At 56.7% G+C, this 19,323-nt stretch overlaps 9 protein-coding genes across 9 annotated transcripts; 5 read left to right on the plus strand and 4 right to left on the minus strand.

The window, feature by feature from the left end:
- Window positions 1-393: 393 nt before the first annotated feature.
- Window positions 394-1,233, plus strand: E0L32_007380 (uncharacterized protein; the record flags this gene model as incomplete). Its single annotated transcript, XM_031142117.1, has 4 exons — window positions 394-418; window positions 491-549; window positions 606-672; window positions 740-1,233. 4 exons carry the CDS (start codon window positions 394-396, stop codon window positions 1,231-1,233), a joined length of 645 nt encoding a protein of 214 aa, XP_030993593.1.
- Window positions 1,234-2,931: 1,698 nt separating this feature from the next.
- E0L32_007381 (uncharacterized protein) lies at window positions 2,932-4,583 on the plus strand (the record flags this gene model as incomplete). Its single annotated transcript, XM_031142118.1, has 3 exons — window positions 2,932-3,109; window positions 3,163-3,719; window positions 3,765-4,583. The coding sequence occupies 3 exons, from the start codon at window positions 2,932-2,934 to the stop codon at window positions 4,581-4,583; spliced, it is 1,554 nt and encodes a 517-aa protein (XP_030993594.1).
- A 552-nt stretch (window positions 4,584-5,135) lies between these two features.
- Window positions 5,136-6,326, minus strand: E0L32_007382 (uncharacterized protein; the record flags this gene model as incomplete). Its single annotated transcript, XM_031142119.1, has 4 exons — window positions 5,136-5,530; window positions 5,596-6,138; window positions 6,228-6,264; window positions 6,324-6,326. The coding sequence occupies 4 exons, from the start codon at window positions 6,324-6,326 to the stop codon at window positions 5,136-5,138; spliced, it is 978 nt and encodes a 325-aa protein (XP_030993595.1).
- Window positions 6,327-7,019: 693 nt separating this feature from the next.
- E0L32_007383 (uncharacterized protein) lies at window positions 7,020-7,505 on the minus strand (the record flags this gene model as incomplete). Its single annotated transcript, XM_031142120.1, has 2 exons — window positions 7,020-7,078; window positions 7,136-7,505. The coding sequence occupies 2 exons, from the start codon at window positions 7,503-7,505 to the stop codon at window positions 7,020-7,022; spliced, it is 429 nt and encodes a 142-aa protein (XP_030993596.1).
- A 948-nt stretch (window positions 7,506-8,453) lies between these two features.
- On the plus strand, window positions 8,454-9,631 carry E0L32_007384 (uncharacterized protein; the record flags this gene model as incomplete). Its single annotated transcript, XM_031142123.1, has 3 exons — window positions 8,454-8,574; window positions 8,677-9,239; window positions 9,302-9,631. The coding sequence occupies 3 exons, from the start codon at window positions 8,454-8,456 to the stop codon at window positions 9,629-9,631; spliced, it is 1,014 nt and encodes a 337-aa protein (XP_030993597.1).
- Window positions 9,632-10,237: 606 nt separating this feature from the next.
- E0L32_007385 (uncharacterized protein) lies at window positions 10,238-11,071 on the minus strand (the record flags this gene model as incomplete). The annotated part of the gene is made up of 3 exons (XM_031142124.1): window positions 10,238-10,498; window positions 10,596-11,002; window positions 11,062-11,071. 3 exons carry the CDS (start codon window positions 11,069-11,071, stop codon window positions 10,238-10,240), a joined length of 678 nt encoding a protein of 225 aa, XP_030993598.1.
- A 465-nt stretch (window positions 11,072-11,536) lies between these two features.
- On the plus strand, window positions 11,537-13,935 carry E0L32_007386 (uncharacterized protein; the record flags this gene model as incomplete). Its single annotated transcript, XM_031142125.1, has 3 exons — window positions 11,537-12,687; window positions 13,221-13,698; window positions 13,765-13,935. 3 exons carry the CDS (start codon window positions 11,537-11,539, stop codon window positions 13,933-13,935), a joined length of 1,800 nt encoding a protein of 599 aa, XP_030993599.1.
- Window positions 13,936-14,147: 212 nt separating this feature from the next.
- Window positions 14,148-15,511, minus strand: E0L32_007387 (uncharacterized protein; the record flags this gene model as incomplete). Its single annotated transcript, XM_031142126.1, has 4 exons — window positions 14,148-14,320; window positions 14,379-14,739; window positions 14,858-15,012; window positions 15,100-15,511. The coding sequence occupies 4 exons, from the start codon at window positions 15,509-15,511 to the stop codon at window positions 14,148-14,150; spliced, it is 1,101 nt and encodes a 366-aa protein (XP_030993600.1).
- A 1,311-nt stretch (window positions 15,512-16,822) lies between these two features.
- E0L32_007388 (uncharacterized protein) lies at window positions 16,823-19,267 on the plus strand (the record flags this gene model as incomplete). Its single annotated transcript, XM_031142127.1, has 6 exons — window positions 16,823-17,005; window positions 17,196-17,366; window positions 17,434-18,438; window positions 18,495-18,756; window positions 18,812-18,896; window positions 18,955-19,267. The coding sequence occupies 6 exons, from the start codon at window positions 16,823-16,825 to the stop codon at window positions 19,265-19,267; spliced, it is 2,019 nt and encodes a 672-aa protein (XP_030993601.1).
- Between the last annotated feature and the right edge of the window lie 56 nt (window positions 19,268-19,323).

The raw sequence follows: 19,323 nt of genomic DNA on the forward strand, positions 1-19,323 counted from the left end.
GGCGCTGGCCATTGGCTGTGCCAGTGGACTCGGGTGGGTCTGTACCTGAAAAGAGGCCTGGACTACCCAAAACGTCCCGCTGGCCGGCTGCTGCAAGACAAAGTTGAGATGTGCGTCACTGCGACAGTAGCGGCACCAGAAGCTAAAGCCGGCCAATGAGCGCCAAGTCGCGTTCGTGTCCTTTCGCCAAACCAAACCAAAAACGCCCTTCCACATGTTCTGTCTCCAGCTTCAACACCCGAGTACTCCCAATCACCATTTCCTCTTGCGCAATCGGATCTGCGACCAAATCACCAATTGAGAGGCCAGCCACATTGTCGTCGCTGGTACTAGGCAGCTCTCTGCTGTGAGCCTTGATCCCACATCGGCGCATCCAACGGACAGCTCGCCAACATGTTGAACATTTTCCGCGTCCTGGGTAAGTGACCAGCCACGTCCTTGGGGAGGGGAGCTCTGGTTGCAGGTTCAAAGCTAACAAGCTGTCTACCAGGGGACTTCTCCCATCTGGCGTCGATTATGATTCTTTTGCACAAGATGACGCAGATGAGCGTTAGTTGAGAGAATCCTCTCGGTTCTCCTGGTGCCTTGCTAATCTCGAATTGCAGAGCTGTTCCGGCATCTCGTTCAAGTCCCAAGCTCTCTATTTCCTCGTCTACATCACCAGATATCTCGGTACGGCATTCTCCACGCGCTGCTAACAGTTGAGAGATTATGCTAACCAGGCACCCTACCCTCGCAGATCTCTTCTCGACGTCCAGCCTGTACAACCTGGTTTTCAAGATCCTCTTCATCGGCACGCAGGGCTACATCATCTACCTCATGACCACAGCTTACAAGCCCACCAACGACCCAAACCTTGACACTTTCCGAGTTCAGTACCTGCTTGGAGGGGCCGCGGTTCTCGCCATCCTGCTCCCCTACAAGTACAACCTCTGGGAGATCTTCTGGGCCTTCTCCATCTGGCTCGAGTCAGTCGCTATTCTGCCCCAGCTCTTCATGCTTCAGCGCACAGGAGAGGCCGAGACCATCACCACCCACTACCTCTTCGCACTGGGCATCTACCGCGCGCTCTACATCCCCAACTGGCTCTGGCGATATTTCACCGAGGTTGACCACAAGGTTGACTGGATTGCCGCTGTCGCTGGTATCATTCAGACCATCCTCTACAGCGACTTCTTCTGGATCTACTACCAGAAGGTTCTCAAGGGCAAGAAGTTCAAGCTGCCGGTCTAAGAACTGGGGACTACGGCAACAAATCCCTTCGAAACTCTCGCAGCTTGTGGATTGGAAGCAATGCTACTCCGTCCTTTTTCTCTCCAACCACGGAGAATCGCAACTAGGAATACGATATCAACGAACGATTCTGCAATGCACTGCGAAGCGGGCATGGCAGACTGTACTAATAAGAGCTGGTGACACATCTCAGATGCTACAACAACCAAACAGTAGCGAAAGTGTCGCACGACATCACCAAAATGTGGAAAGGGAGTCAAGCATCCCGGCGTTGGGTTGGGATGAAGTTATGCTATAATGGTGTCTAGAAGCTGAAAATGAAGGCGTTCTGTGGCTTTTAGACTTTCTGGCTGTATGACTGTATATAGATGGACGGCGAGCATGTTTCAGTGTTTCAGGGGCCACGGTCGCTTTCCTGATTGGGGTTGAGACACTGCAGGTCGCACTTCTGTCAAGCGATGCATAGATCACAATCGACTTAGTGATACTGCATTAACGTGATCGGTGTTTTTGACGTGAACTTGTTCACATCATGTTCCCGGACGCATGATCACAAGGTTGATCGCCCATAGATGTCGCTGTTGCATATGATCTAGTGATGTGTTATACAGGTTTCAACTGTCAAAGGTGATTCGTGTTCGTTTCTCTGTACCAATCAGAGGTTGGTTTACACAAAGTATGGTTCAAGGATCCCCAGCGAGGAGTTAGGTACACTTGACCCTGCATGGTTAGCTACTAGGACTGATGAGAAAGAAGATCGGATTCTTTCTTCTTTCTCCGTCGGTAAGCTTGGCCATGGAAGAGGCTCAAGCCGATAGATCCCCTTGCTCGGTTAACGGCTGCCAACGTTGCAAGCCGTCCACAACGAAATGAGAGGGATCTTCCAAGTCAAGATAAACTTTGCTCGCTAACCCGATGGGCAGGTTTACCTGGTAGCATCTGAGACACCGGGAAAACAAGCTCGATTGATGCCGGCTCTCGCTCTACAAAAGTTGGTCGCATTGAGATGTCGGTTTCCACTGCGTCTCTCGTCCCGGGGCACGCTCAGACGCCGATCCCCACTTACACCACTACGAAACCCCGGTTCTGCGAGCTTGTCTCTGACGATTTGGAAACTGTCAACCATCTAGGACCGGGTTCCCAGCTGATTGATCCACGCAAGCATGAGCCCTACCAACTCATCACATCTCTCTTGTCGTTCGCCCTCACTGTCAGCTGTCAAGCCAGCCAGCCAGCCAGCCAGCCAGCCAGCCAGCCAGCCAGGCCAAGGAAGGGCCCTGCACAGGGGGATCGGTTGGCGAGCCGTGTCAAGACGGGAGTTTTTCCTGGTAGCATGACCCCCCCAATGGCGCGGCTTGCTAAGTGTCCGGCAAGGCAGGTAAGGTAGGGAAAGGACCAGGGCAGCTGGGTGTCGCAAACCGAGAGCCGCTTGCCAGAGGAGGAGGAGGAGGAGGAGGAGGAGCAGGGCGAGGAGGATCATGAGGGGATCCTCCCGTCTCTGTTTCCTCGTCGACTTCTGCCTATTTTCCCTTTTGTTTTCCCTTTCTCGCCTTGCGAAAACAAGATCCTCACGATTTTAACCAGCGCAAGATGATTGCTTTCCTGTTTCCTTGTTTATAACCTTATTCACTCTCATACAATATCATACAATACAACACTTATTGGGGGCGAAGAAGAAAAGCAAAATCAAAGGACGACATGTCAATATCAAAGAGACGGTTAGTGCAGCTGGCTCTGCTGCTCCTGCTCTCAGCCAGCTCCGCCTGGGCGGACGACGGCACGAGGCATCCTCGAGCGAGGCAGGCCGCAGATGCGGTCGAGCAGGCCTGGGGTGATGTGTGGAGGAGGGTGGCGGCGGCGCCTAGCGAGGAGGGTGGTACGGCAGTGGGATCTCAACAACACGCGGCGCTGCGGCGGCAAACTCGACAGAGGAGACTAGACCAGCAGCAGCAGCAGCAGGAGGCGCAGGCCGCGGCCGCGCCGACGGCCGACATGGCCCAGATCACGCCCGCGCCGTGCCTACTGCAGGCGCGCCAGGACGACGGCCAGATCCAGGCGCTCAGCCAGCAGATCGCGTCCATCTCGAGCGTCGCCTCGTCCGTCAGCCAGGCGAGCCGGCAGGTGTCGCAGTCGTCGCAGCAGCTGTCGCAGTCGGTGCAGCAGCTGACGCAGTCGACGCAGCAGCTGTCGCAGTCGGTGCGCGACCTGCAGCAGTCGGTGCAGCAGGCGCAGGAGTCGGCGCGCCAGGCGTCGCAGTCGGCGGACCAGGCCGTCCGGCAGGCGCGCGAGTCGGCGGGCTCGGCCATGCAGGCCCTGACGAGCGGCGCGGCGGCCACCATGTCGAGCGTGCTGGCGGCGGCGAGCTCGTCGGCGCGCGAGCTCATGGTCGCGGCCAGCAGCCAGGTGCGCATCGCGCAGGCCGACGCCACGCTCGCGAGGGTGAGTTTCCTCCCTCTTCTGCTTCTTCCAGCACCCTCTCTTCCAGAGTTTTTATGAGAAAGTGATAGCTGACCGCTTTTTGTGTCATACAGCAAAACGCAGCCACGCAAGTAGAACAAGCCCAGGGCGCCGCCGTGTCCGTCACGCAGGCGGCCCTCGCCGTCGTGGGCACCTTCATCGGCACCGTCCTGCTCACCATCGCCGTCTTCTGGCTGCTGCTCAAGCGCCGCGAGAAGAAGAAGCAGAGGGCGGGCGAGCAGAGCGACCAACGCCGCCGCGACGTGAGCTACCCGCGCCGGCAGTCGTCGTCTTCGTCCGCGCCAGGCGGCCGCGCGAACAACCCCTTCGCCAGCAGCCAGGACAGCCTCGTACGCTACCAGCCCGACATCAAGGAGAAGCTGGCGCCGCCGGAGCCCGTCATGACGCCCGCGGGCAGCGGCGTCGGCGGCTTCGGCGTGGCGCAGAGCGACTACAGCGTGGCGATCAGCGGGCCCGGGGGCCCCGGGGTGACCATCGGGAACCCGCCCCCGCCACGGAGCCAGGGCGGCCCGGCCGGGACCTCGTTCAGCCTGTTCCCGAGGAAGCTGTCTGCCGGTGCTGCTGACGGCAGACCCGGCGCCGCCGCCCAGGGACAAAGGGTGCCGTCCGAGGCGTTCTCGCCGAGCTCGCAGTACTCTCAGGACTCGAACGCGGTTGCCGCTGCTCCCAGTCTACAGAAGTGGCTGGGCGCCAGCACAGTGAGCCCGTTCGGGACGCTCAACTCGAACAAGGCTGCCGTCGCGCGGACCGAGAGTCCTGGGTGGCCCTTGCAGAGGCCGCAGGGCGTCGGCGGCGTAAACGCGGGAGGAGGAGCAGCATCGGGAGGCAAGGTGATGAGGCCGCTGAGCAGGTTGCCGCTGAGGGACAGCTGAGGGCGGATCTGCTGCTGGGCAGGTTTCTAGGACTTAATGGTCTGAAGAGCAGGGCAGATTATCGGAAGGGAAACACTTGAGTAATAGTCCATTAGCGTTGGTGTTGTTGATTTGCATTTCTTGTAGCGGGCCGAGATACTCCACGTCCTTTTAGTTTAATTGCAATTTCCATGTTTTATAAACTCTTCGAAGCAAGGGAGAGGACGGCAGGTGCACAGGAGAAGCTCTGTTTGTGACTGTCTCATTCCTCTTTCATATTCGGGTCTGGGATTAGTTCCAAGTCAAACCTTCTTGGTATTCTACCGTAGCATCTGCTCTGTTCTATGACGAGCGCAACAAAACAAGTACAATGTTGCAATGGAGCAACTTGGAATGTTGACTGTTCCGTGATGCAACCCCCTGAGTTTCCTCATAGACAGCAAGCCGTTATTGGGTCAGTTTTCCCACCCATCTGTAAAGATGCTCCCATGAGGTCGCTTTACTGGCCGGCAAGTGACTCGGACGGGAATCGTCCGGCCTGAAAGTTTGAGTTCCCTTGAGATGTTGTGTATCTCAGGAGCCCGTGGCCTCCCGGTAGAAAGTGATGCTCCTATTAGCGCCCGCAGTGCAGAATCTCTCGCCCTTCATGGCGTCTCCACTATGGCCGCCCTTGGGCAGCCATCGGACGCTCCAAAGCGCCCTCTCCGTCTCGCTGTGCGTCGCGACGCAGATACCCCGCTCGATGGACCAGACCTTGACCTTGCCGTCCATGGCACCGGACAAGAGGAACTCGCCGGTGTCCGAGAAGTCGAGTGACGTGATCCAGGCCGATGAGGTCCCGGAAGTGAGGTTGCCAATATGCTCACCGTGCTGCATATCGTAAAGCGCGATGACGCCGGCATCGCCTGCCGCGGCCAGGCGAGTGCCCAGCGGAGTGAAGGCGACAGCCCGGACGGGCTTCGCGAGGCCTGGGCTCTTTGTCAGCATATCTTCCCAACTCTTGGCCCGAGCTCTGTCCCTCAAGAACACTCACCGGAGAGGGAGTATATGAGCCTCCCCGTGTCGTTGTTGAACACGTAGACAGCACCGCTCTGGTGCCCGCTGGCCGTCAGGCGCCCGTCGCGGCTCAGGTCGACGCTCATGGCGAAGCTGCCGGCGCCGGCCGTGCCCGTCTCGTAGACCTGTATCCTCTTCTTGGCGGGCAGGTCCCAGACGCAGACGCGGCCGTCGTGCGTCGTGCAGGCGAGGTACTGCTCGTTGGCGCTGAGGGCGATGGCCCAGACGTCGGCGCCGTCCGGGTCCGTGGGCAGCAGCTCGAGGTGCAGGACCCAGTCGCCGGCGTCGGTGCGGCTCCAGACCTTGACCTCGCCACCGAAGCCGGCCGAGGCGGCGACGGCGCCCGGGCCGCCACGCGCCGTGCAGATGTGGTGGCAGCCGAGCTTGTGGGCGTCGGATATGGACTGGGTGATGGGGATGGTGGGGTCGGCGGTGCTGTGGACGTGCAGGGTCGAGGATCCCGAGGCGGAGAGGAGGGCGGTCGGGGTCGGCGCGAGGCCGAAGATGTCGGTTATGTGGGCTGGAAGAGGGTTAGAAGCGTATTTCTCGTCTGTAGGACTGCCATCATTCGCAGAAGCTGGTCTGGTGGAGGGGCACGAGAGAGCTCACCATTGTCCACGGTGTGCGTGGTGAGGTACTGTTTCGACTAGACACAAAGTCAGGCTGAGAGTTGCATGCCACTCGGGATCTGGAGTATCGCCATACCATTGCTATCGCTCCATCAGCTTGCAAGCTTTGCTTTTGCCTGGGATGATGAGAAGGTTGCTGGATCGCAGGTGCGGTTTGTCCCAGGCTGGATGTTGTAATGTGGGGTCGGTTGTGACGTCCTTTCCGTCAGTGATGAGACGAGGGTTGATCAAATGATTTTTGAGCCATCTGCCACAATGTCTGGTACTTTTAAGGTTATTATTTGTGCTGTAGCTCTCGATTGAGTTTATTTTATGCACATCAGGCCAGAAAGATGTTGTTCTTAGAATGTGTTTGCTTTTTGAAGAGCACGACGCAGTCTGCGTCGTTTGCCATCGACGCTACCTAGGTTTACTCTATCGCTTTCTCTACTTGGATCTGAATTACAATACACTTTGAGGCCTCCCTATCAATTTCTTCTGTTCACTCTATGTTCTGGCAAAGTGGCTTGAAGAGGTTCTCTGTTCCAGAGTGTTTTGCTGGGATATACACATGACTATTTGGGCCATGCTCAAGGTAGAAATACAAAGCGACCCAGCCGTGGACGCAACGCCTACTAAATGCCGACTAGATGTGATGAAACAGTATGATACATGGGTAGAATTGTCGGAGGTGCCTTTTTGTAGTGTATTTGAGTGGCAGTCGGCTTTATCCTCTCATCCCTTGCGAGTGTCAAGCCCCTACCAGGTCGTTTGAAGCAAGCCAGTGGACGCATTACGCTGCCGTCGTAGCTCGTTGCTCCTTTGCATCCGTGTTCATCATTTGCCGGATTTCTGCAACGTATAGTTAGAAAATCTGGCTGACACTGAAAACAGTGGACTGTCACCAACCTTTGGTACAATAAGGACACAGATGATGCATCCTCTTCACCCGTCCGCAAGCGGGGCACTTGCACAAGGAGTTGACGTCCTTGAGCGCCTTGCCGGCCATCTGCCTGTGTCGCTTCTTCATGTGTGACGTCTTCTTCTTGGGCACAGCCCGCAGTACTGACTCCCAGATGCCTTCGAGGAGCCCTGGTAGAGTTGGGATGTTGAGGTGTATTGAGCTTGGCACTGTGACGGCCAAGGCGGGGAGTAGAGGAATGGAGAGCTGGCGCATGTACAGCGAGGCGAATCTCGAACTTGAGAACAAGGCCGGGGAGGAGAGCTTTGGTAGCAAGGACAGGCCTGCGGCCGTCTTGAGTTGCGCCGCCATCGCCATTGTGGTTCGAGGTTTGCCGTGGATCGATCGACGGCAGGTTCGTTGCGCCCCTTTCCTGATTCTAGGTTGTGACTGATGGTAGGTCCGCAGACAGATCGGATTCAAGATGTCTGTTGCAAGTCCTGGGGACCAGAAGCCAATTGACTATGTCGGTTCTCGAGATATGATGTGGTGCCGAGGGTGCAGTTGCTTCAGGTTCGCTCACACGATCGACGGCTGGAGTGCATCTCAGTCTCGAAAAAATACTAGCGCGATTCGGCACAGTATTGTAAGCTTGATAAGAGGTCCCTGCGCGCCCAATGAGAGAGAAATGGTTGTGGTCCGAGCGCTACAGGCAAAGTGCGGTTGTCCCTGAGGAGCCGTGTCCGTTTCGAGCCAATGGCACGTTTAGTTGGGCTGGGGAAACACGAGAGAGAAGACAGAAAGGGAGTGACAGGAACCCCACAGTAGCTGGGTATTTAGGTATTCCAGGTGACCCTAACAGCTCTGCACCAATCCACAGGGGCCATCTGTTAGTACTAGTCGGCCAAGCTTGGGCGTTAGAGGCCCGGATCCCCTGAAAGTTAGCACCCAGCTCCCACCGTCTTTTTCGTTCAGTCCCTCGCTCAACTGCCTCCTCCCGCCCCCTTGCCCCCCCTTTCTGCCCACACCCACTCTCCAGGACCCGTGCAACCCCTGTCACCACTCAAACGGAAATTATTGTTTGGCAACTTCGCTGGCAAGAAGGCGGGAAAGCCCCCTAAAATCTACCTAACCACCAGCCTTCATCTTCGAAACTCATCACGACATTCGAAACCCGTCACTTGTCCTTCGCATCCCTCGCCGGCCTCGACCTTGACCTTTTGCCCACGTCCGGTCCAGACCTGTCGCTGTCTCCGGCTTCCATCCACTCAATCCCGCCTCATTGCTCATCTCGATCGGTGTCCATAGCTTGGCTTCCTGTCCACAATGGCGACCATGCCTGCTGCCACCATCTACCCCCAGAGCCATGTCGGTTTCGACAGCATCACTTCCCAGATCGAGCGCAAGCTCCTGAAGCGTGGATTCCAGTTCAACGTCATCTGTGTTGGTAAGTGATGCCCATCTACCTTGGGAGCTATCTGCCGTGCTGTCTGCAACGGACTTCCCTGATCGGACTCCCGACACTGACCGTCACTTCTCCATTGTATAGGCCAGACCGGTCTGGGCAAGTCGACTCTGATCAACACCATCTTCGCCTCCCACCTCATGGAGTCCAAGGGTAGGCTGCAGCCCGAGGAGGTCATCCGTTCGACCACCGAGATCCACCCCGTCTCCCACATCATCGAGGAGAACGGTGTCCGGCTGCGCTTGAACATTGTCGACACCCCCGGCTACGGCGACCTGATCAACAACGACCGATGCTGGGACCCCATCGTCAAGTACATCAAGGACCAGCACTCTGCCTACCTGCGAAAGGAGCTCACTGCTCAGCGTGAGCGCTACATCCAGGACACTCGCATCCACTGCTGCTTGTTCTTCATCCAGCCCTCGGGTCACTCCCTCAAGCCCATCGACATTGTCGTTCTGAAGAAGCTGTCCGATGTCGTCAACGTCGTTCCCGTCATCGCCAAGGCCGACTCTCTCACCCTCGAGGAGCGCCAGGAGTTCAAGGAGCGCATCAAGGAGGAGTTCGCCTTCCACAACCTGAAGATGTACCCCTACGACAACGATGACCTGGATGAGGAGGAGCGCAACGTCAACACCCAGATCAAGGTTCGTTTTTCTGCTGTTGCAATTCCGAGCTATTATCACTTGTGTCTAACACCTTTCTGCAGAGCCTGGTTCCCTTCGCCGTCGTCGGCTCCGAGAAGTCCATCATTGTCAACGGCAAGCAGGTCCCCGCTCGCCAGAACCGATGGGGTGTCATCAACATCGAGGACGAGAACCACTGCGAGTTTGTCTACCTGCGCAACTTCCTCCTCAGGACCCACCTTCAGGACTTGATCGAGACCACCTCGCAGATCCACTACGAGACCTTCCGTGCCAAGCAGCTTCTGGCCCTGAAGGAGAGCAGCGCACAAGGTCACGGCAGCAGGCCCATCAGCCCTTCCGCTGACCGCGAGCTCAGCCGAAACTCGCAACGCATGACCATGAACGGCTACTAAGCCCCGACCTCACGACGAATCCCCGAGGGTTGTGAGCGGATTTGCTCGTCTCCCTTCTTCATCTTAATCGCCGATTCCCCACGACATCACTGCATTAGCCACGAGGACCAAAAAAGTATTCTCGATGTTTCTCAAGAAAGAAAAAGTTTTAGAGAGGCCGCTGGGAGAGGCAGGAACTGTTGCGGGAATTGGTGTGACGGCGCAGGCCATGTCTTTTAGTGGTCTAATGCTTTGTTTTTTTATGTTGGCAAACGTATACTTGCCGACGGCCTGGACGTTCTTACAGCTATTTTCTTTTAGTATTCCCCAAAGCCTTTTTCAGATTTGTTCCCACACTTCTTCTAATCATCCAGCCTCGACCTCTAATGTCTCTAAGAGCTAGTTTCGATACCTGATGAAATCAAATGAGATGTTATGGCGGTCACTTCCCAACAAGTTCTAGTTTCCTCTCTTGAGGAGGAAAAAGGTGCCGATCTATGTCGAAGTCTATTGCAGCCAGCCAGCTGATTTGGCAGGCCAGCTCTTTTCTCTATCGTAATAGCGCCTGGAACATGAAAATGGGCAAAAGAAAAGGGGACATCATCAGCCGGCAGCCACCACTGCTGGTCATGACTCGAGCGGCTTGTAGACAAAGTCCTCGAGCTCCTTGTAGGCCTTCTCGAGGTCGTCGTTGACGATGATCTTCTCGTGGACGCCCGGGGTCTTGGCGTACTCGAGCTCCAGCTTGGCCTGCTGCAGGCGGTTCTGGATGCTCTGCTCCTTCTCGGTGCCGCGGCCGCGCAGGCGCTTCTCGAGCTCCTCCTCGGACGGCGGCGCGATGAAGATGTACCGCGCCGACATGGTCGACTGCTTGATCTGCTTGACGCCCTGTATAATATCAAAAAAAGTAGTCAGCACAGATTGCCTTTTACTTCATTTTCCTTCTTGGGCTTTCTTCTTCTTCTTGTTTGTTGCTACAACTCACCTCCATCTCGATGTCGAGCACCACGACGCGGCCCTTGGCGCCCTGCTCCTCGATGGTCATCTTGCTCGTGCCGTAGCGGTTGCCGCCAAACTTGGCGTGCTCGACGAAGCCCTGCTTGCCGATGAGCGACTCGAAGTCCTCCATGCTGACGAAGTGGTAGTGCACGCCGTCGGACTCGCCCGGCCGCGGGGCGCGGGTCGTGTGCGAGACGGAGAGGGTGAAGGTCTCTGGGTGCCGGTCGAAGAGCATCTTGTACAGGGTGCCCTTGCCGACGCCCGAGGGGCCTGAGATGACGAGCGGTCGGCGGTCCGGGGGGAGGGCTTCACAGGGGAGGGGGGGAGGGGAAAGTGTTAGCCGAGTTTGCGTGCCATGTCTATCTGTCTCTTTGGTCTCTCCGGTCTTGATATCTTGGTATGGTGGGGTGGGGGATTTGGGCAGGTTCAGGGGCGGGCGATTCAGGACGTACTCGAAGCCATTGTGCGGATCTGGGAGCGGTTCAAGGTGCGAGGCGGCCGCGGCAGGGAAGACGGTAGATCGCGGAGCGGGCGCCGGAGGAAAGAAGAGGCTGGCGTCTGCAAAACCCGGAGACTCATGGGCTGTCGTTGAACTCGGTGCACTGTCGCACTCTCAAGGCGGCAGTCCAGTCTTTGGCGGTCAGTCAAGTCACAAAAAGAAATTGTGGGACAAACTTGGGGGATGCTCCATTCACTGTTTGGGCGGCGAAAGTGCAGTACTGAGGGTTAGGGAACCGTTTGTTAGTGGCTAATAGCTCGTCCAAAGTCGCGTACCAGGCGTTTTAGCCGATGCGGCGTTGCTTTCTGCATTCATGTCTCTTTTGACGAGATGAGGCTTTCTTTGCTCATCGTGATGGCCGTTCACAGGAGGTGAGATCAGATCAAGGCAGCATCCTTCAATCATGCACGGCAAGAAATCATCAGCAAATGGCCGGACAGCCCAGCATACAGACCCCTGCTGGCCACGCTAGGGCGCTGTCGCCAGCCGATCCCAGCAGCGAGCCGCGACTCGAGCCGCTGATAGACGGCCTTCTGAAAACGGGGGTCTGCGTGCCCAACTCGCTCTTCTTGGTCGAGGGCGTCGATGCCAAGGTTCCCATTTCGAGGCTGCACAGAGCTGTGCGTCTGATGCTCGGGGATGGCAGGCTCTGTATACAAGCGCTTCTGAGCCCGGAGCTTCACAGTCTGATAGACAACGAGAACGTGTGCGTCGGAACATATGTGAGGCTGGTCAAGTCCACCCTGCATTGCTTCAAGGCCGGAAAACTGGGCGGCAAGCCTGATCGAAATAGTTCGGACGATGGCCCGAAGCTTGTCTACCTGCTCGTGGAGCGGATGATCCCTGTTGGATCCAGCCGCTCGTACTTGGAGGCCATCAAAAGGTCCGAAGAGCTCTCAGAGAACCAGCGTCCGCCGCAATTGGTGGAAGATGTCCAAGTACAAGTAGTGCATGCTGGATATGCGAGCACGGGGGTGAAGGCCCCTGTCAGCCACGCCGACCAGGACCTATCGGATGGCGACGACGAGTTCGAGACGATGCAGGTGTCCCAGGAAAAAGCAAACACACGACGCACCCAGGCCGGCGAGATGAGGGAGGCGGCTGCAAGACCAGGATCTGCTTACGGCGCCGCTGCGAACCAGCTCCCCTGGGCATCCGACGACCCAGCCCAGCCTCTGAAGCTGACCAGCCTGCGGTCGATCCCATTGCTGCCGTACAAGCAGAACTGGAGGGTCAATGTGCTGGCTGTCGTGGCCGAGCTATCAGGGGTCGAGCCATCACACCTGCCGCCCTACCAGCAGAGGGTTGCACGGCTTGCCGACCCGTCGACAAAGAAGCAAGTCCATCTCACCGTGTTTCTCGACCCAGAGTCGTTCGCTCCCGAAGAGGGCAGCGTTGTGCTGCTGCTTGGCGTGAAGAACCACCGGTTTGACGGGGGCAGTCTCAAGATGTATGCGAATGAGAGACGGCCAGACGGGGCGCCGTGGTGGCTTGAAAACCCGACGCACCTGGACTGGTGCGATGTACAGGGCCTACAGAGATGGTGGGAGAAGCAGGAGGCCGTTGTTGCTCAGGACATGTGAGGGACGCCACCGTCTTGGAGGCATCGACGGTCGCTCATCTATCTGTTGAAGCCAGCCTCGAAGTAAGGCCTTCACACGCAACTACTGCAGAAACTCATAGTTTGAGTTTACATATATTTCTACCCCCAAAAAAAAAAAACACATGAAAGAAGATTTCCCAACGTTTTATGCCAGCGGACAAGACAGTATTGGGCGATGATGGTGGAAATCGACCTTGGAAGCTCGATTCGCTCTAAAACTCACGTGCTCACCCGTACTTTTGGCGTTGCCCCGCCAGCCTTTTGGCCCTGGCTAATCCTCCCCAATTCCGTCATTGATACCAGCGAATCACGCCCGCACTCATTGTCAGCTGAGAAACCAATTGAGTGTGTTCTTCCCCTCCAGCGTATTCTCAAGTCAAAGGGCTATTTTCTATTCCTTTGACGCTGACTGAAAGATCTTGGGCTTTCCAAGATCATACTCAATTTCTTGGTCATCGACAACTGCAAAGTCTCTCGGGACCAGTTCTCACCCCGCTCTGCCTGCCTAGCGAGAGTTCCGAGCAGCAGTCTACCATGGTTACCACACGCAAAGCTTCGGGCGGCCGGACTGCAGCACCCACCAGCAAGCAGTCGACCCTCAGTTTCAATCACAGGGTCACCAAGGCTGTCCCCAAGTCTGCCAAGGAGGCCGCCATCGAAGCCCCCGCTAGCAAGAAGGTCGACACTACTCCAGCCAAGCCCTCGCCGCTCTCCAAGTCGGCAAAGCCTGAGGAGGAAGAGAAAGAGGAGATAGTCTCCAAGGTCGAGGTCGAGGTCGAGGAGCCGGAGAAAGAGGAGCAGGAGGAGGCCGCTCCGGTCCCGGAAAAGTCAGAGGCAGAGGTAGACGCCGAGAAGATCACCGACGCACAGATCAACAAGTACTGGAGGGGCGTCGAGGCCGAGCGCATCGCGAAGAGGGTGCACCAAGAGGACTTGGACACTTCAGAGAAAGTGCTGCGGTATTTCGATGTCAGCTCGCAGTATGGAGTATGTCAACCTGCCTCCCTCGTCTCTGGTCCACTCGAAGCCAAATCACTAATGTAGAGTACATAGCCATGTATTGGCATCACCCGGACTCGGCGCTGGATGCGAGCCAACAAGTTGGGCCTCAACCCGCCCATCGAAGTGCTTGCCGTCCTGCTGAAGGAGGAGGCCAAGGGCCGCAAGGGCGTCCAGACGGCACAGATGGACAGCATCATGAACTCCACCGCCATCACTTCTTAGTTCATGCATGTATGGGTTTTGTGGCTGGGTCTTGCTTTGGAGGGGGTTGATGGCGTCTGGCGCTCTGGCCAACTATTTCTTTGGCTTTGTACGAATATCACGCTCGGGTAGCGAATCCGCCCACTAACCGGATCGAAATTGGCTTTCCATACGTAGGCAAATTTGTTTGTGGCCGATATAGCGACCGATAGGAGGTTTTCTTCTTATTGGGTTCAATACCAAATGCTTCTGGTTCTATGGTGGGGTATCGTTTCTTGGTTGTTTGCTTCCATTTCCTTCATGAGATCATACAAGAAGAAGTCAATCAATATGGCATTGACCTTGGTGTCTGGATGCTGTGCCAGTATCTCTCGCCTGATGAGCTCGACACACCAGATGCTGCATGCTGTTGTGTGCATGATTAGCTTGACTGCTGGCACGTCCAGGGACGGGTGCTCACTTACCCCTAAGCTGCATCTCCCAGCTGCTACCACTGGGGATGAGGCTCCTCTGCCGCACAGTCATGTCGACCAAGGGGCTGTAGTACAGGCAGCCCATCGTGTTGAGGATCTGCGGGACGCGGTAGTCGGCAAACATGGTGATCTTGTCAATGTCGCGGAACTCGCCGTAGCCCTCGCCCTGGAAGCAGGCCCAGATGTCCGCGACGAGGATCTGGGCCCTCTTGAGGAACCGGACCGGCTTGCGCCGGCCGTCAAAGGCGTGCTCGTCCCTGAAGCACGCAAAGTCGCGCGCGAGGATGTTCACGAGCCCCGCCGCCGAGCCAGCGGCGGCGTCGATGAGGTTGGTGAAGCTGCACTCGTATTTCTGCGGTGCGGCGAGCGCGCGGGGGTAAGAATTCAGTGCCCGACGGACATGCAAAACAACAAAAACATCGTCGAGGATAGAGAGATGTTGTGTGTGGTGGCTGGGCTGTGGTGCTTACCTCGTACATCACCTGGCCTGCTTCGCGCAGGCATGCCAGCCGCTCCTCCAGGAGGGGGATCTCCTCGTCCGTGCAGGACCGGAAGACGTGCCGCAGGCACTCGAGGGTGCACTCTTCCTCGCTCTGCCAGAAATCAGAGCTGGTGATTGGGATATCTTACGGGATGCATATTTAGTTGGTTTCTGAACCTACGAGCATGATGGTTTGACATATCAGGGGAAGAAACTCGGGCGCTCACTCACCTTCATCCAGCGCCCGCTGGATGGATGCGACCAGGCTCCAGTACCCGGTCCAGGTCTTGTCCCTGTACGAGACGGCGAACCGCTTGTCGTCCGGCAGCTCGGACCAGAAGGAGAAGTTCAGCAGGTCCATGGTGAAGATGAAGGCGACGGTGCTCTCGTCCTTGGCCTTGGGGTGGAGCTCGTGCTCGGCCCAGGTCGCGGTCGAGTAGTTCTTCTGCTGCATCTGGCTGTGGATGGCGGCGGCGGCGCGCTTGGTCGAGCGCATGTCGATGGCGACGTCGATGGCGTTGTCGTAGACGTACTCTGCGCTCTCGAGGACGCCGGTCTCGGGCTCCTCGCTCACGTTGAGCTTGCCTTGTAAGTGCTGGCGCAGCAGCTCGAGGAGCTCGGGGTCGGCCTCGTCGTCGGACATGGCGACAGTCTGGGGCCGCCGTTATGCAGTGCCGGTCTTTTGAATACGCAACAGGAAAAGGAAACTAGGAAGGGGAGCCTTGGAACCGTGATGTTTTTGAGTCTTGCAATGTACGGTGAGAGTCACAAATAGTTAGGATGATATCTGGAGCATTGAAATTCTCAGACTAACAGAGACGATCGCCAGCCCAGTGGAGACGAGAGAAGGTGAGCGGGTGCCCGACCCGATTCAGGCTGCTCAGTACTTGTAGATTGGTATGGATCAAATCCATCCTTCTGCTGCAGGGTCGTTGAGTGTGACAGAATTTATAGGACTGCCATAGTATAGAACAATTCTAAGAGGGTGCGCCTATTGCAATCCAATCCATCTTCATGCGTGCTGTAGCCCGGCCTGCGGAGGTTCTTCAAATGGCACGCACTATGAAGGGCGCTGGGTACTGAGTGGCCAGCCTCCACCTGGGATGCTCCTCTGGCCTTGGAATCCTCATCGCATTTCAGTCTAAGTCCATGCTTTGTTACATCGCTGACCAACTCTCGAGCAAGATGTTTGGGTCCCTGGAAGATGGAAGCGGCGGAGACAGAGGTGCAGTGTGCAAAGAGAATCGCGCAAGGGACCTTACCTTATTATCCCGGCATGCGCGCTCCGGCCTGCCAGATCCAACACCGATAACAATGGGTGTGCACTTTGTAGCGTCTCCTAGGTACCCTCCAATTTTATCACCTCCAAGCATCCATGGATTGGTCCGGGGAAGCTGGCCCGTCGCCAGGGAACGTCTGGAACAAAAGGTACGGGACGGGAAGTGAGTTCGTTTTGGGCCTACAGGCGACCAATTACGTCAGCGCTTGGACCTCCCTTTCAGCATGCGCCCAGGCGGTGGTGTCAGCACATCAACCACCCGCTGTGGGCGGCAGCCTTCCGCGGTCGTTGGAGGCGCCTTTAGCGCATAAGCCCCCCCGACTACTGTGGATGGATCGGAGCGCGAATAAGTCAGGTAACTAACTCGAGCCTAAAAAGTCGCCTGTTGGTCGGCCTCTAGTGCTGGAGCCTTTTTGCCGAGTCACTCCCCATAACTAGGCGCAAACACCAGCTGAATCGTACTTTACGAGAAGCTCGATCCCATCCATCTTATCTTTGTTCCATTTCCCCTCGTCTAAATATTGGTCAATCACTCGCGTTGAAACCCGGACGCTCATTCGGAAATCTCCATTGAGCTCCCGGGCATATCGAGCCAACTCGGCATCTGCTCACTTTCCCTTCACATCGACGGTCGTTGCGCCGGCCCCGCGAGCTCAGCAGCGTTGATCAATCATCATGGATGCGCAGGTGCAACCGCCTGTCCCACCTCAACAGGCGCAACAGCAACAGCAAACCGGTGCTGCTGCTGCAACTGCTGCTCCTCCTGCACCAGCTGCTGCCCGCCCTGTTGCAGCTCGGACGCGAGACACTTTCAATCAACAGTCGCTCGGTGCCACGACTAATGCGCGGGTCAAACAGGTATGCATCCCTTTGTCGCGTGGACAGTGTCTGCCCTCTGCCTGTTATCAACTCCCCCCCATCGCGTACTGTCCCTCCCAATTCTTTGTCGCCTTTGCTGTGACAATCGCGAAGAGAACACAATCCGTGATTCGCGATGTCTTCTCTGGAGCCAATCGAGAGCGCTCACGTTCTGACACTGGTGAACCAGGCTACGGTGCTCATGGTCGGTGCGGGTGGCATTGGATGCGAGCTCTTGAAGGACCTCGTCCTGACCGGCTTCGGCGAGATTCACATTGTCGACCTCGACACAATCGACCTGAGCAATCTCAACCGACAGTTCCTCTTCCGACACGAGCATATCAAGAAATCCAAGGCTCTGGTAGGTCACTGCTGCGGAAAGGCTAGCGGGGGAGTTTGTCTGGGCATGGATTGACCCGTCATTCTAGGTCGCGAAGGAGGCTGCGCAACAATTCAACCCGAATGTCCAGATCACCGCCCACCATGCGAATATCAAGGATGCGCAGTTCAATGTCAAATGGTTTCGGGGCTTCAATCTGGTCTTCAATGCGCTAGACAATCTCGACGCTAGGCGGCATGTCAACAAGATGTGTCTGGCGGCCGATGTGCCCTTGATCGAGAGTGGTACGACTGGCTTCAACGGCCAGGTCCAGGTCATCAAGAAGGGCGTCACGGCTTGCTACGACTGCAGCCCCAAGGAGACGCCCAAGTCCTTTCCCGTCTGCACGATCCGCAGCACACCCAGCCAACCCATCCACTGCATTGTCTGGGGAAAGAGCTACCTGCTCAACGAGATGTTTGGCGCAAGCGAGGACGAGTCGGCATTCGATCACTCTGCCGACCAAGACAACGCGCAGGAAATCAAGGAGCTGAAGAAGGAATCAGAGGCCCTGAGGGCGATTCGCCAGTCGGTTGGCAAGGAGGAGTTCCCTCAACTGCTCTTCGACAAGGTCTTCAACACCGATATTGTCAGGTTGAGATCGATGGAGGATATGTGGAAGTCGCGAAAGCCCCCAGAGCCTCTCGACTACAAGACGGTGCTCGGGCAGGCTACGGAGGCCCTGGCCAGCAAGGAGGCTTTGCTGCGCGATGACCAACGACCCTGGACGTTGGAGGAGAACCTCGTGGTCTTCAACGATAGCCTCGATAGGCTGAGCAAGCGCATCTTGGAGATGAGGAGGACTCAGGCAGCGACTGGACCGGAGCCCCTGATTGAGTTCGACAAGGACGACGAAGATACGCTCGACTTCGTCACTGCTAGCGCCAACATTCGCTCAACCCTGTTCGGCATTGAGCGCAAGAGCCGATTCGACATTAAGCAGATGGCCGGCAACATCATTCCCGCAATTGCGACGACGAATGCCATTGTTGCCGGGCTTTGCGTGTTGGAGTCGTTCAAGGTGCTGAACGGAGAGTACAATCAAGCCAGGGAGGTCAGTTCTTTCAAGCTTGCATGCATCACCAGTGGCTCTAAACTGACATGGGACAGGTCTTCTTGACACCATTCGCTTCCGCTCGCCTCCTCGCCTCGGATCGTCCCCGGGAGCCGAACCCTAACTGTCCGGTCTGCAGTGTCTACTCAACCAGTGTCAGCGTTGATCTGTCGCGGGCTACATTGAGTGACCTTGTCGAGGACTTTATCAAGATGCACCTGGGCTACGGCGAAAAGGAGTTTGCTCTCGGCAACGAGGTCGGCATTCTGTATGACCCCGACGAGACGGAAAATCTTGGCAAGAAGTTGAGCGAGCTCGGTGTGTTTGCATTCATATTGTGTCCTGCATTATTACAAGCTAACTATCTTTGCAGGCATCAAACCCGACAGCTTTGTGACTGTCACGGATGAAGATGATGACGAGCCCTTTGTCAACGTCGTCGTTCACATTCAAGAAGCGTAAGTTGTCAAACTCGTCTCGGAACAGCTCTGCCTACAGTTTCTAACAATCTCGCAGTGAGCAGGGCCAGGGGGACAAGCCTGTCAAGCCATTGGCGGCTGATGAGAAGCCCGAGATCCCTCGGAAGCCCAAGGCCGCGTCAACCCAGCCAACAAACGGCACAGCATCGCAGAACGGCAAGCATGTCGTCGAGGAGGTAGATATGCTCCAGTCCAATAAGCGACCTCATCCCGACGGCACAAACGGCACTGCCGAGCCGCAGGCGAAGAAGGCGAAGATGGCCGGCAGCAACGGACCGGCGGCGGATGACGACGTACTCGTCGTGGATGATGGCGCCAGCGGCGGCGCTATCGTGATTGATGACGACTGAACGGCCCCTAGCGGGTGGCGTTCATCGCGTCCAAGCAACTGCTTGCTTTTGACCAT

Source organism: Thyridium curvatum (assembly GCF_004353045.1).
Source record: "Thyridium curvatum strain D216 chromosome Unknown NODE_45_length_338668_cov_82.209118, whole genome shotgun sequence".
Taxonomy (NCBI): Eukaryota; Fungi; Ascomycota; class Sordariomycetes; order Thyridiales; family Thyridiaceae; genus Thyridium; species Thyridium curvatum.